This window comes from Curcuma longa, chromosome 14 (genome assembly GCF_044706935.1).
Source record: "Curcuma longa cultivar G26 ecotype Majalengka, Jawa Barat chromosome 14, ITB_CL_G26_1.1, whole genome shotgun sequence".
In the NCBI taxonomy this organism is placed as follows: domain Eukaryota; kingdom Viridiplantae; phylum Streptophyta; class Magnoliopsida; order Zingiberales; family Zingiberaceae; genus Curcuma; species Curcuma longa.
This window is the reverse complement of record NC_133874.1, coordinates 4,737,385-4,753,380: the sequence shown is the minus strand read 5'-3', so window position 1 is coordinate 4,753,380 and position 15,996 is coordinate 4,737,385. Positions and strand designations below refer to the sequence as shown.

At 37.9% G+C, this 15,996-nt stretch overlaps 1 protein-coding gene across 1 annotated transcript; it reads left to right on the top strand.

Moving 5' to 3' along the window:
* The first annotated feature begins 10,649 nt into the window (after positions 1-10,649).
* Positions 10,650-12,496, top strand: LOC141845042 (cytochrome P450 736A117-like). Its single transcript, XM_074733058.1, has 2 exons — positions 10,650-11,522; positions 11,601-12,496. Exons 1-2 carry the CDS (start codon positions 10,650-10,652, stop codon positions 12,213-12,215), a joined length of 1,488 nt encoding a protein of 495 aa, XP_074589159.1. The 3' UTR covers positions 12,216-12,496.
* The last annotated feature ends 3,500 nt before the right edge of the window (positions 12,497-15,996 follow it).

Here is a 15,996-nt window from a genome sequence, read left to right as displayed (position 1 = left end):
GAGAGCCCAAGAACAAAGCCATGAGGGCTTAGGCCCAAAGTGGACAATATCATACCATTGTGGAGATATTTTGATTCTATCGGTTTTAACAAGTGGTATCAGAGCGAGACCGCTCTTCACCGGACTAACCGCCGGATGAGCCATGATCCAAATCTAACCATGTGGTTTGAACCTTAAACAAAGGAAGTGGGTGCTCCCATGTCTGAATCAAGAGGACCAGACACCATGTGAGAAGTCCTAGTAGGTCGGATGGACCGAGGGGCAAAAAGTCCTAGTTGCGACTAGGTGGGAAGTCCTAGTAGGTCGAGTGGACCGAGGGGGGGTAAGTCCTAGCTGCGGCTAGGTGGGAAGTCCTAGGAGGTCGGATGGACCGAGGGGCAAAAAGTTTTGGTAGGTCGAGGATTCAGACATCAAAAATGACGTTGAGGGGGGCCTGTGGTCCTTTGTTTGAGGGGGGGGATTGTTGGGTTGCAAGGGTGCAAACATAGTCCCACATCTAAAGTACATGGAAAATATCATGGAGTTAAAAGGATGGAAAGTATCTCCATTGGGTATGAGGCCTTTTGAGGAGAGCCCAAGAACAAAGTCATGAGGGCTTAGGCCCAAAGTGGACAATATCATGCCATTGTGGAGATATTTTGATTCTATCAGTTTTAACAACCTCCAATACAATTGGAGGGTACGTCAGCTCAAATATAGGTATTCCCTCCTACGGGTGAGCATGACTCTCAACCACCACAAGGACAAGTGCCTCTAAAGAGATCTATTAGGGAAAGAGATTCACAATGTCACATGACTATATTGATCTCCAAGAGTGTGAGTTTGACATTACATTGGAAGATGATCCAACATCTTTCCAGGAAATCAAATAGTGCCCTCATCAAGAAAAATGGATCGAAGTCATGAGGGAAGAGATGAAGTCTATGGAGGACAATGACATTTAAGAACATGTCGAATTGTATAAGGGAGTGAAACCTGTTGGTTGTAAATTGATATTTAAAATCAAACAGGATTCATAGGGCAATGTCAAAAAATATATGGCTTGCCTTGTCGTAAAGGAATTCACTCAGAAGGAGGATATTGATTATAAGGAGATTTTTTCATCGATTTTGACGAAAGACTCTTTTAAGATAATTATGACACTTATAGATTATTATAACCTAGAGTTGCATCAAATGAATGTAAAGGTTGTATTTCTTAATGGAAACATTAAGAAAATTATATACATAGTGTAGCTAGAGAACTTTGAACCAGGATATTCAAAGCTCCTAGTATGTAGATTAAAAAAGTTTGTATATCAAGTTTAGTGGAAGCAAATTTATTATATTTGTTCTATATGTGGATGATATATTACTAGCAAACAATGATAAGGGTCTGTTGCCAAAAATCTAATCATTTCTATTAAATGAATTTAAAATGAAGGATCTTGGAATGCATCCTTTGTCTTAAGCATTCAGATTGTTTATGATCGTTCAAGGTGCACATTTGGACTTTCACAAAAGATATATATAAAAAATGTGCTCATTCAGTATGACATGTAGAATTGTGCTCCTAGTGACACACCTGTGTCAAAAGGTGATTGATTTAGATTATAGCAACGCCATGAACTTGAGATTAAGAAAATGCAGCAATTCTCTTATGCATTGGCAATAGGGAATTTGATGTATGTTCAGGTATTTACACATCTGAATAATTGCGTTCATTACGGAGATGTTAGATAGATATTTGAGTAATCCTGGACCAAAGCATTGGAAAGTTATAAAGAGGATTATGTGGTATTTGCAAACTAAGGATTGCATGCTCATATATCGGAGATCAGGTCATCTGAAGATCATTGAATATTCAAACTCTGATTTTGCTTGATATTTAGATAGCAGGAAGTCTACCTCAGATTATGTCTTCATGTTGGCAGGAGGGGTTGTGTCATGAAAATTAAAGCGTCAAACAAACACTAATAGTCACTTCCACTATGAAAATAGAGTTTATAGCCTATTACGAAGCTTCCAATCATGGGATATGGATGTAGAACCTTATCACAGGGTTACAAATCATTGAGGTATTAAATTTTTAAATAAGTAAATTTATAAATCCATAACTAATTATAAATTTTTTATAATATTTAAAAATTTAATTATTTCGGTTAATTCGGTTGGTTGAGCTGAATTTAAACGTTTGGAGATGGAATTACTTTCAACTTGGTTGATTGGTTGAATGCTATATCAGTTTTATAGATACTCAAAGTGCTATAATTTTCAAAATCTTTCCAAATCTATGTAACATCTTTGTTGGTGTTTCATAGATTCACAACCCACATAATGTTAGAAAATTTTTTTAAAAAAATGCTGTGTCAAACTCAAATCTAATAGCAGAGACTTCAAGAGTAGTCCTTGGCTCTGATTTCTGAATGTCTGAACCCCTTTACCAACTGAAATTCTTTGAGCTGTATGTTGAATCTGAATTATGGTATTGGAGAAAAACAAGAGCCACACCACAAAAGGATCGAGGAGGAATTGGATATTGGCTGTTGAGTTATAGTCATACAATTGACATAGTATTATGCACTATGAATAGTGGTATGATCTGGAATTGGAATGCAGGAACTATTGCTGATTTAGGATGATTGTTCAGCCGAGACTATACTAACAATAGCAGAGTGATGTACCTGCAGGAAATGATCTGAGAGTGATGTACCTTGCGTGCCAAATTTTTTGTGTTGCTTCCTGAGTATTGAGGAATTCAGTTAGAGTTCTTGTGTTCTCATTAACAAATGGTGTTTCATCTCTTTAAAATCTTTCATGATTCAAAGACGGCCACTTCTTGAAATCTGATCCCTGAATCAATTTCTGAAGCTAATTGCTGAAACTGGAGAATGTAGAAGCTACTGATTTCTGTGGACCTGTGGCCTATTCGGCCAGCTTTGAAGTGTGAGCTCTTTCAAAGCAAACAATCTTTAATGCTTCCATGTTTAGTATGAAAACAGTTAGGAATGACACAAATTCTTAATGACACAAATCTGAAACCTCCTTGACTCTCAATTTTTGAATGACACAAATCTGATTTATGAATCAGGATTACTGAATCTGGGATTCCTATAGTTTGGAAAGTTAGATTCTGTGAACTTTGATAACTGAAATCGACTAATATTTGAGAGAAGCTGAAATTTAGTGTTATTAGAAGAGGTCTTGTCATCAGCATTTGCAAACAGTGCTTAGGATTTATCCAAATCAGAAAAATAAAATGCAATTCATGTCCAGGATGCTACAGATTGCAAGTCTTCAGATTCCCATTCTAAAACATTTACCATCACAATTGACTACATATTACAAGCATTAAAGACAACAAGATGCACCTGCCTACTGTGAGACAACATTCATAAGAACATTCTCCATGAACAATGACAATTTCTACTTCCCAGCTACAAATCAATCGATATTCACAAGTCTTCTAAGTTTCAGAAACGCAGGAACCTTTTGAGTTTGAGTTTCTTGTGAATCTGATTACCTTTTTCAAATTTCTGAAATTTTGAAATTGAATTCTGAAATGCAGCAGTTATTCAGTAGATCAGAATTTGATTCTTTGGATTTGGCGACCCTAAATCCTTGAGCTAAAGTCTGAATTTGATGTTGGAATGTGGATTAGAGCTGCTGGGTAGTTGAACCAAGTTTATTATCTTCCCATTCCTATGTAAGAGCAAAAAGTTAGAATTGCTGGAAAAAAAGAGAATATTTTTGCAATTGATGTATCAGTTCAAAATGTTGCGTGCCAATTTGTGGAGGTAAGTTTCTGATCAATAGGAAGTTTAAGTGGAGCACTTAATTTCTCAGTGGCATTTGGTGTTCACCTCTCTTCAAGCCTGTTATAACTCAAAGCATGAAATTTCAGTTAGTTTGATGCCTGAAACTGACAACTGGATTGCAGTGCAGAATTGACAAGTTCCATCTCCACACCAATCCGATTGTTGAACCATTTGAGATACAAATCGAATTCAAGAAGACTTTAAAAGGGTAGATGTCATAGCTGAACTTATTATTGGTTGTATTGAGGGATCTGAAGTCATATATAAAGAGAAATATGATCATGTTTGCAGCATCCTGGAAGCTTGATCTAATTTCTGGAATTTGAAAAAGTAAGTATCAAGTTGAACATGTGTTTGCCAAACCCTATTGCAGTTTTATTCTAATGATAACTTCAGAAGAAGTGCATGCCCTGTTGTGGTCGTTTGGTGTTCTTTCTAACCAGGTCCAAATTTTTAGAATTCTGATCAGTATGTACAGAGAAAAAGAAATAGAATGAAGGGAAATCCAGGGCTACAGAATTTGGAGTAGAATGATGAATAGAGTGGTTAAGTGTATGAGATGAATGGCTGCAGTAATTAGAGAATGCGTGTGGCTGCTATGAGGTTCTTGAAACTCCATTGAATTCGAATTCTAATTCTGAATTTCTGAAATGGCACAACTAAACCTAGGAATCTGATTTTGGAATCGATTGCAATAGTTTGTACCTCCAAGCCCTGTTTATTGGCAAGTTAATGTGTTGATTCTGAACATCCAAAGTTAGAATTCAACCTCCTATTATTTCAGTGATAAATGGGAGTCTTTGTTAAGTTGCAATCTCCATGACACAAGTTGGAAATTACCTCAACTTACAGGTTCTGAAACTTAATCCAGTGAATGTGATTTCTGAAATTGACCTCTTGAGTTCCTGAATTTTTATGCATCTTCTTGATCAGTGAAAAGCTCAAGTAAAGTTCTTTCTTACTCAGTGACAAGTGGTCTTTTACTCTTATCAAGTCTCTTGTGACCAAAATTTGGAATCTGATTGCTGAGATGAAAAAAATGCAGGAATGAAACTAACTACTGAATTGTCTGTTTGGTTCTTCACTTATACAACATAAATGTGTTCTTCAAGCTATTTAAGATGATGAGATATGAGATAGAAGTAGAGTAGAGAGAAGATAAAAAAGAGTTTGTTCGAGAGTGAAAAAAGATGAGAATAAGAAGAGGAAAAAGGAGGAGAGAATCCTGATCAGTAGCAGCAACTTGTTTTGTGCCAAATCCTCTAGTTCTTCCTGATCAACAGCAAAATGAATTTAGGCTTCCATCATTACAGTGTCAAATGATGTTTTCTTCTTAACTTAACCTTTCTTCTTAACTTAGCCTTTCTTCTATGATCTAGTCTTGAATTCCTTTAAATTGCAACTGCTGAAACTTAGTCCAGGAAGTTGCTGAGTTGGATGTACTGAATTGATATTAATTTACTGTTAAGGAAATCTGAGCTATGAGATGGTTGCATTAAACTCTTCATTCTTTTGTAAGGAATGAGGTTCGGGATGCAACAAAAATTTGAAGCAACAACTCATAGATACTAGCACCAATACTGGGAAATCTGAATTATTGCTGCTGGAAATTTGAACTCATAGATACAAGGAGTGGAGTGTATTCCTTGTGCCAACTGCTGATGCTGTTTCTAATCAACGTTGTTTTGGATTGAAGCTCCAATCATTCTAGTGCTAAATGAGAGTCCTTGTTAATCTCTCCTCTTCATGATTCAAGCAGAAACTCCATCAACTAGAAAATTCTGAAACTTTCTGTTGGAAATCTAAAGAAGATAGGTTATGATAGGATTCTGAACTTTTCCTTTGGAATGTTGAGATGTGTCATGTATTGCATGTATTGCTTCCTTCCCTTCCGAGCCGTGCATGATTCAGCCTTGGACCTATTTGAATCTGAATTTTCAAAACTAATTCTCTGAGTGCTGTGCCTAGTTCTAAAATTCTGAAACTGCATTTTGGAAATCAGAATTTCAGAGGTTTAACTCCATTTTTGGAGCTCTTTGGTTGTGTGGGTTCATTAAAAATAGAGGTACAAGGAAGTGTATCAAGTTGAAGAGATAGCATGCCAAGTTCTTGGGTAGCTATCCAATTGAAGAGGAACTTGACTAAATCTTTTGTTTTGTCATTGACAAATGGTGTTCATCACCCTCCAAGTACTTATGATCTATCAGGATGTATTCTTTAATGCATATCGAATTGGATAACTCATCAAGTTTATTCCTTCAACACTCTCATTTACTCATTGATTTCCTTTCTTTCAATCATCTTAATTGCTTCACTTAGTTAATTTTGATTCTATTACATTTCATAATAAATCCTTTTGATTCATGTGTGTTATGTTTTTATGATGATGGAGAATTAGAAAATGAGCAAAGCTTATGGTAGTTAGATTAGTTTGGCTTTCTTACTTTTCACGAGTTGATTTGCATTCCTAGCATATTTTCTTTAATTTTCTATTCATGCAAGTATGATAGATTAGACTAGGTTTTGATAAATGCTTAAGTTTCACTAATTGCTTCAACTTCTTTAATTTGCTGCAATCATAGTTTAGGTTAGATAAGTTGTCTTTCGTTACTAGTCTTTAGCATTTACAGCTTAAATCCAATCTCAAAATTATTTACATATAAAATTTGATTTTAAGATTTATCACACATAGACTATATTCCTTGTGAGAGATATTCTGAATCATTTCCTATACTATATTAGTATAGAAAGGATTTTAATAATAATATTTGATATTTGAAATGCAGTCCTCGGAAACATGAACAAAATTTTCAAATGCTACAACATGGTAACTTATGAGTCTTTCATTTGATTTCAGTCATCTTTGACCTTGTATACTAACACATTTAGAAGCCCACAAAATTAGATGAGCTTCCAGTAAACATGACATAAGGAACATGCTGTGTTTATCCAGTATTAATAAGGATGTAGCAAACTTGATGCAGAGACATTATCCTCAATGTCATTTTCATCTAATAGTGAGTTGAAAAACTGTTGCTTCCGGGGCATAATTGAGTTGATTACGACGGAACAGAGTTGTTAAAATGGACAATGATCGAATCTCAGCTTCGCCGAGATAATGCCCTCCTCCATCATCATCAATTATAACTTCTCGATTTACCTTTTCATAAATGGTCGTGTAAGATCATTATTAGAACGATGAATTTTATTTTTTTTTACAGTTACAAAACTGTTGAATATCCACTCATCATTTGTAGGGAGAAAGAAATAATAGGAAACAATCTCCCATGATTTCAAAACCAATAGAAGACAGAAAAACTAGGTAACCATGACGAATATAGCATAAAAGAAGCATTGCCACCTAATATGATTTGACAAACTGTTGAATATTCACTCATCATTCATAGAGAGAAAGAAATAACTAGAAACAATCTTCCATGATTTCAAAGTCAGTAAGAAGCAGAAAGCCATGAGGAATATATCATAAAAGATTCGCTGTTATCATTCTCCAATAAAAGTGTATACCTTTTTAACTCCACAAAATGCCTTTGTGCAACATTTTACCGAATACCTGACGTGCAGATCACGCATCATTGAAAGCACAAAAGAACATCAAGATAGCAGCGACCATTCTTACCTGTGTGATGCTGTTCTCAAATAGTTATATGATGTTTATCTCAACTAGTATAGTGTTCTAAATAGGTTACATGATGTTGTTCTCAACTAGTTTACTGTTCATTCTCCCATAAAAGTATCCACCTTTTTAACTCACAAACATTTTACCGAATACCTGACGTGCAGTCACGCATCTTTATAGCACAAAAGAACATCTAGCGACCATTTTTGGCCGTGTGATAATGTTTTTAAATGATGTTGTTCTCCGTTAAAATACGGTTTTCAAATAGTTATATCACATGGAATCCATCACTTTAATGATCCCATACGATCGATAATCATCTATGAAAAAGTAAATTGAGAAACTACAGTTGATCACGATACAAGAGAGTGTTGCTTGACTTCGTCAGAATTCAAATCCTTATCCTCTTCTACAACTCTGCTGCGTCGTTACCAAGTCAATTATGCTCCGGGGGCTATCATACTCTGTTCTCAAATAGTTATAAAATGTGACTCTCAAAATCTAAATAACCTCATTAAAAAAAACATGAATAACTCTAAAACATGAATACTCTGTTCTCAAATAGTTATAAAATGTGACTCTCAAAATCTAAATAACCTCATAAATAAATAAAAATAAAATAGGAATAACTCTAAAAAGACCTAACGGGATATCTTCAAGATGATAAAATAAAGATATAATTTTCGAAAGAGAATTACACGTTACGAATAGTCTGTGTGCATTCCACTTGTTATGTGATTTCTACTTAGAGAATCATTAGATGCATATCATTTCTGAGAATAACTAGAATCTCAGCAGTAAAATTCATTGTACCAGAACTCTCTAAATTTATCAGAATGTAAAATGATCAGAAAATTTTTATTATTTTTTAAAATAATTTTTAATTTTTATATTTATAATATTTATAATAATTTTTATTTTTTATAAATTAAGATTTTAGATTTATATAAGTGTTTGTTTATTTGATGTTAGAGAGTTTTTTTAATGAATAATATTTATGACTATGCTATTTATTATTTTTTATTTTTTGATATTCTTTTAAATTAATAAATTTTATAAGATTATTTTTGACATTCACAAGTTGAACTAACGAAATCAATATTGTTTGTAAGATAATTATTATTATGCCCGACATTAGTTGGTATTATAGCTTTTAGATCTCATGGATAGTTGTCATGGTCGTGATAGGCATATTCTGACTGAGCAAGCCTCGCACCGTGGGCGTAGCACCCTAAATGAGATACTTGAAAATTTACAATGACAAATTGCAGAGTAGTGTTGAAGCTTCGAAGCGAGGGATTTGGCAGTTGATGATGAAGTCTCGGATCGAGACTTTCTTTTATAGACTTGGAGTGGTCTACCGATCCCCAAGATTGATCTACCGATCTAGCCTTCTTTCAATTCTCTTTTGCCATGTCAGTTGCTCAATGATGACCTTTTGTCGCATTAGCATTGCAGTCCTTATACTTGACTACACCCTCTGTCACGTTAACTGGTTGAAGTTTATCTCCTTACAGGGCCGTCTCAAGATTCCATAAGGCCCTAAGCTATTTTTTTTTACCTTTAATATATTTTTTTTTAATATAATTTTTTTTCTCACCTTTTTTTCATTTGGACTTGGGACCGACAACGACAGATTTAAAAATTTTTTAAAAATAAAATATTAATTTAAAAATGACTTTTTAAATAAAAAAGTTAAATTGCTAAAAAATAAGACGGGTATAAATAATATGGTATATGGATGAAAGCAAGAACAATAACGATATTAACAATTAAAAAATTATATTTTATGACATTTTAAGTTTGTGATGGTAATAATTTGCTTGCATAAAAAATTGAGAAAAAAATTCTATTCATTATATCTATAATTTACAAATTATACAGAATAAAAAAAATTATTTTGAAGTATATTAGAAGAAACAAAGAATGAAAACAATATTAACGAGTAAAGGATGACTGAGCTTTGCGGAGAAGGATGTCTTTTAGAAAATCACCGATAAATAAAGAAAATTACAGAGCACACAGTATTATTCTGTTAGCTCTTGAGAGGATGAAGATATAAAATTATATGAAAGAAAAGAAAATTGCTTGTATTGACATATAAATAGAATTTTATATTTTTATAATAATATAATGATTATAATTAATATAATGATTATAATTAATATAAAATTAATTAGTCTTACCGTTGTTTTTAGAATGATGCATCAATTCATTCTTATGCATGTAGCAACTTCTTATGCATGCAGGCATGAGCAACAGTGCAGCAAATGCATGAAGTGACATTAAATTCTCATGCGTAGTCATGCAGAGGTGATATAACCTTGCGGAAATCGAAGCACTACGGTCTCGCGAAACGAACGCGATTGATATAAAATTTTTTTTATTAAAATAATTTTTTAAAATAATAATTGGCTTAATAAATTTGAGGCCCTAGGCATAGGTTTTAATGGCCTATGCCTTAAGCTGGGGCTGTCTCCTTTACCACATTGGCAACTTTGTTCTTATCCCATGTCACGTCAACAATCGGAGTCTTATTTATTTCACCTCAGATATTACGTTAACAGATAAGACAACTTGACTAACACATCGACGTTCAATTGATCGAATCAGCCATTTAGTCTATCGATCCTTTTTGTTTACCAATACGAGCCGATTGATCTACCAATCTTACAAAATCAAATTAGCACAGTAATATGGAATTTAAACCATGATATTAAATTTTACAATTGCCTAACTATCCGATATCGATTTCGAAATTCAAGTGAATCTCTTTGTCAGACCATTGCTTAAGACTGTTCACGTAAAAAGGACTCGTCTTTTCTCATTTTTCTTTTCATAAAAATCACTCCGCTCAAAAATTTATCTTAATTTATCGTTGGCCAAACCTTTGATCCTCTGTATCCATTTAGATTCCCTCTGTTTAGCATTGACCGTGATCCATCAAGTTAATTTACTTAATACAAAAGGTTAAATTAGAGATAGATTCAATATTTTAAATCATATAAACTCATAATATTTTATTTATCAATCAAATTGACTGGGCAACTTCAAATCCACTTATTATTTTTAATACAAAATTATTTTTATTATATTTTATATTTTTAGTAACTATAAGACGATCTAAAAATAAATATTTTAATACTAAGGTACAGTAGTTCAAGGTCTACCCAAATTAATAGCTGAAGTTGATTGCTTCTGAAAACAATGTGACTAATGGCGTTTCAGAGCGTTGCCCTGTTCTTGTTCATTCCTCTGCTTCTGCTTCTACTTCTACGAGCCAAAAGGAAGTCAAGCTCTTCGCATGGCGACCTGCCTCCTTCGCCGTCGGGGCTTCCCCTCGTCGGCAACCTTCTCCAGCTCGAACCTTTCATCCACAAGTCCCTCGCGGCCCTCTCCCGCCGCCACGGCCCTCTCATCCTCCTCCGCCTCGGCCGCGTCCCGACCCTCGTCGTCTCCTCCCCCGACGCTGCCCGAGACGTCCTCCGCACCCACGATCACATCTGCGCCAGCCGCCCCGCCACCACCGCCACCCGAATCCTCCTCGATGACTGCAGCGACGTAGCCTTCGCCCCCTACGGCTACGAGTGGAGGCAACGCCGCCGGATCTGCACGCTCCACCTGCTGAGCCCCAAGATGGTGCAGTCCTACGCCCTGGTCCGCGAGAACGAGGTGGCAGCCATGATCGCCGCCATATGTTCCCGGGGATCGGCGGCGGAGATCGACATGTCCGCCGTCCTGTTTGCCTTCTCCAACGACATCATGTGTCGGGTCGTCGCGGGGAAGAACTTCGAAGGGAGGAAATGGTTGTTCTCGGAGCTCATCTCAGAAAACTCGGTGCTGCTGGCCAAGATTTATCTCGGGGACTACCTCCCTCGGCTCGGTTGGATGGATTGGTTGCTCGGCAAAGTGGCGAGCGTGAAGAAGAACAAGAAGAGGTGGGACGATCTGCTCGATCAGGTTATCAAGGAACATGCAGAGCGAGTGTCCGATGATGAGGAAGATTTCGTGGATGTTTTGATCTCCCTTCAGAAGGATCCCGTGTTGGAATCCATCCTCACTCCGGGAATAATCAAGGCGCTTCTTCAGGTAGATTATTTCTTCCTCTGCTCAACTTCCAATAACAATAGGTCGAATAGTCAAACCACATGTGATTGCAATTTGTAGGACATGTTCGCCGCCGGAACAGAGACGTCGTACACAACTCTGGAATGGGCCATGGCGGAGCTGGTTCGCAACCCAGGCAAGATGCAAAAACTGCAAGACCAAGTGAGAAGCGTAGCCAGCGGCGGAGGTAAAATGGTGAAAGAGGAAGAGCTTTGTCAGATGCCTTACTTGAAGGCCGTCATCAAAGAGACCTTCCGGCTGCATCCCCCCATTCCATTACTTCTACCGCGAGAATTGCTGGAGGATTGCCCAATTCAAGGCTACAACATCCCGAAGAAGACGAGACTGTTCGTGAACGCATGGACGATAGGCAGAGATCCCAAGTATTGGGAAGCGCCCCTAGAGTTTCGGCCGGAGAGGTTCATGGACGGCGCAGTTGACTTCACCGGGAATGACCTCCGGTTCACTCCGTTCGGAGCGGGCAGAAGGATTTGCCCTGGATTGAACTTCGCCGTGGCATCTGTGGAGCTTGCTCTGGCGAACTTGGTGCATCGGTTCGACTGGGGGTTGCCTGCTGGATTGAGCAGGGAGGAATTCGGCATGGAGGAGGTGGCGGGTTTAGTGGTCCGGCGAGAAGGGCGACTTCATGTCGTTGCCAAACCGTGGGATGGATAAAATTAACTCTGCATATGCTACATCAACAATAAACCGGTGAAGCCTGATGGTCTGAATCACTTCAGCTTAATAATACTATATCATATGTGAATATCAAATATGAGTGTTACCTTAAAGTTGGATGCTTGTTGCTGAGTACTCTTTGCTTTTCTAGGTTCAATGAATAAGTTCTTGTCTAATTTTGTATAAGATTAGGGGATGAGATGACTACTTAGGTTATGTTTGGTAGGACATAATGTAATCATGCTTGTAATATAATCAAGTTTGTAATGTAATATAATCAAGATTACATTACTATGTTTGGTTGAAGGAATGCATGTAATCTTTGGTTACAAGGATGATTACATTACAGTATTTGGTATCCATTATTTTCAGTAAGAAATATAATTTTTATTATTATAAAATATCAATAATATCCTCCCTCCCTAACGGGGCTCGTGGAGAGGGATCACCAACGATAGCGCCAACAGGGTAGGGACGCCTCAATAACAGAAATCAACCAACCTACGTCGTCCCCTTTCTCCATCGCCTTCTATTTACAAATCCAGCCAAATCGATCGACATTTCGGTCAGGAATTAAACAAAAAGGCAGCCGATTGATTGAATGGATTGCGATTAATGGAACTCACCAGAAGTGAATGTGAGGAGAGGAAGCAGTCGAGGTAGGTGACGGAGAGGTACGCCGTCACCGCTTGGAATCGATAGAACTCGTTCACCTACATACACCGATTTAATAAACCAACCTGCATTTTTCAATAAATGGAGAGAACGGAGAAGACCGCGTGCCTTGAGGATCCACTCGACGACTCGACTGCGGGCGGCGGCGAAGAGGAGCGGTGAAGTGGGCGCCGCCGGGAGGCGGATGGTCGGCCTTGGCGGCGAGGAGGGAGGTCAATCCAGTGTCGTCCGCTAGCACCGCGACGGTGGCGCGGTAGCGCGGGGCCCACTCTTTGTCCCCGAGAGTGACGGAGGCGTCCCAGGAGGCCACGTCGCCGGCGTCCTCTAAGCAGAAGAGGTTGGACGAGGCGAAGAGGAGGTCCGATGAGGAGGCCATTCGTCAGGGTTGTTTCCCGTCGTGGGGAAGAGAAGGCTATGCATCGTGCGGATTGAGACGGTGAAGAGCGGAAGGATATATTTGGTATGATAAAAATAGAATTTGTAATGTAATCAGATTCCGCACTATTTCCTTTGTAATCGAGATTACAGATCTTGACTCTTTTTTTGTAATGCAATTACATTATATTACATCTCTAAAATATTACAAAACAAAGTAAATCATCTTGTAATGTAATCCTAATTACATTACAAACTTGATTACCCCTTACCAAACATGCCCTTAATGTGTTCACAATCGAGCTCTTTAGGTAGGTTGGATGCGCGTCGGGTTGGCTTATGTTGAGTTGGCTCTCATTAAGTTCGCTCCTGTCAAGTTGGTTGTTATTGTGCTGAGTAATCGTACAAACTCAGAAAAAGTTCTTCTACGCTAACTACTAAAATGACTAAAAGGAGATTAGAAAGAGGGTCAGCGTATCTTGGCGTCGTGACCCCTCCGATACTTAAGTTAAATTTTGAGAGAAAGAATCAAAGAGGAAAGACAATAATAAGAGAAAGTATCTTTGAGGGATGAACCTTTTTCCTCCCCCCCCCAAAAGGCATGATCTCTTGTAACTTGCACTTGCTCCAACTATCATGTTCTTTAAAGCTGCTCGTCGCCTGCATAACAGTTGCATCCTTTGGGGTTGCTGGCGGCTTGAGTAACAATCACATTCCTTTGGGAGCCTATGATGGATTGAGTAATGACAATGCCCCTTGGGGGTCACTAGTGTATTGAGTAACAACTGCGCATACCTTAGGAGTTGTTGGTGGCTTGAGTATCGGCCATGCCCCTTGGGGGTTGTTGGTGTGAGTAATGGTCGAGTCCTCTTGGGGGTCGTTGGTGGCTTGAGTAACGGTCGCGTTCATTGCACTGTAGTAGGTTAGGCTCCACCCGGATGTGACTTAGATTGACTTAGATTGAACTCAACCTTGAGCTGACTGACTCGACCCGAGTTCAAACATGAGTCGACTATTTTGAGCTAAGTCCCATTTTGAATTGGTTAACTTGACTCGAGTTCCCACCTCGAGTCAGACAAATTGAGAGTTACATTGACTAAGGCATGTAGAGGGTTGTCTTGATTGAGTTATGGACCATACAACATGCTAGATTTGAGAGGCATCCTAAGACAATCGCCTTACAGTTATACTATTTATTGGATAAATAGCAATTTACTATTTGAGTACACATTTTCTATGTGTTTGATTGGATCTTAAATTCAAATACTGAATGTTTGCAATACGATTCATAGCATGAGAGAATTTATGATTGGATCGCAACTAGTGAGCATCTCTACATGTGCAATTATGAATGTATTGAAATTATCCCAGTCGAGGAATTGATGAGCAGGGACATCATCGATTCTGTCGAGACTAGCACGTTTAAACTCCTTGGTTAACCAAACAGCTGATTTTACTGCTGGACACATTGGATGTTGAGAGTTAAAAGTGGATATTGGTTAAAGGTAATCAATCCATTGGAGTGACTTGTCTGGAGACTTCATATGGTTCTATACATATGTCAATGAAGATCTCAGTACAGCTTAAGTGCGAGTTTCCTTTGACTTGCGGTATTCAAGTCACTTTGATCATGAAGGCTTATTCTTTGACATCTTAAGTAAGCATTTCCGATGAGGTATGGACCCAAGATGATTGGATATAAGTCAAAGTGCTTGATAGTGTTTGAATAACCCACAAAGGATTTATCGCTCCTTGAAAAAGGAGACGTATACCCTGTGGTTACTTGTCAGGATTATTACTAAAAGTCTTTGACCAAAGCATTACATGTTAAGAGTATGGTGCTCTTGGGCACATGTACAAGTAACTTGAATCTACAGGATAAGAAAGCTAGCTTGGGCTAGGTGTGACGTAGTCAGCCTAGTGGAGACCGACACATAGACCATGTTCTGAACCAAGCAAGTATAAGAAGGTGAAAGGAACAATGCACGTTTAATTGGAGTTGTTGAAGGGTTTAGAAACGTTCTATAATCAATCATTGATTTTTTGATCAATTGGGGATCATGATGTACTACTAGGTGTCACTCATAATCGTTCCATAATTAATGGTTAATTACGGACAACCAATATAACCGGGAACCTATTGGGTCACACGCACTACAAGTTCTCCAAAAGACTTAAAACGAGTTTGAGAATTAGATTCTCAGAATGAGAGAAATAAAGTCTGATTGGACCGGACAAAGGATAAATGATGGAATTCATCTTATAAAGATAAAATGAACGAAATTGATTTCGTTCAAATTAGTGGTCGTTTGGTTAATGAACCAAATGATTCAATTTTGAACCAAATTGAACCAACTTGATTTGGTCCATGATGGAAGAGGTTTTGGTAAAATGGAAGAGATGAGTAGATTCATCTTGCAAAGATGAATTGAACAAAACTAATTTGGGTCAAATCGGAGGTCATTTGGTTATTGAACCAAGCGAACCAAGTCTGAACTCGATTTGCTACAGTAACCAATCTAAACTAAACTGGTTCAGGCCAAAAACTCTAATCGGGTTTGATTCGGTTTAAAACCCTAATCCTCTCCCTCCAGTTCACACCCGACCTGCCCGTAGCCGTGTCCTATAGTTTCTCCCTTCCGCGCGATAAAAATAGAGGAGGCCTCTGTTTAGAAGAGGCTTCCGAGGGTGTGTCATCGTCCATGCTCCGTCCATGCGAGGGCGTCGC

Bases quoted from the DNA above. Each gene is read 5' to 3' on its own strand.
- LOC141845042 (XM_074733058.1), top strand. From the start codon at position 10,650: ATGGCGTTTCAGAGCGTTGCCCTGTTCTTGTTCATTCCTCTGCTTCTG. The intron at 11,523-11,600 runs GTAGATTATTTC...TGCAATTTGTAG, and splicing joins TAATCAAGGCGCTTCTTCAG to GACATGTTCGCCGCCGGAAC.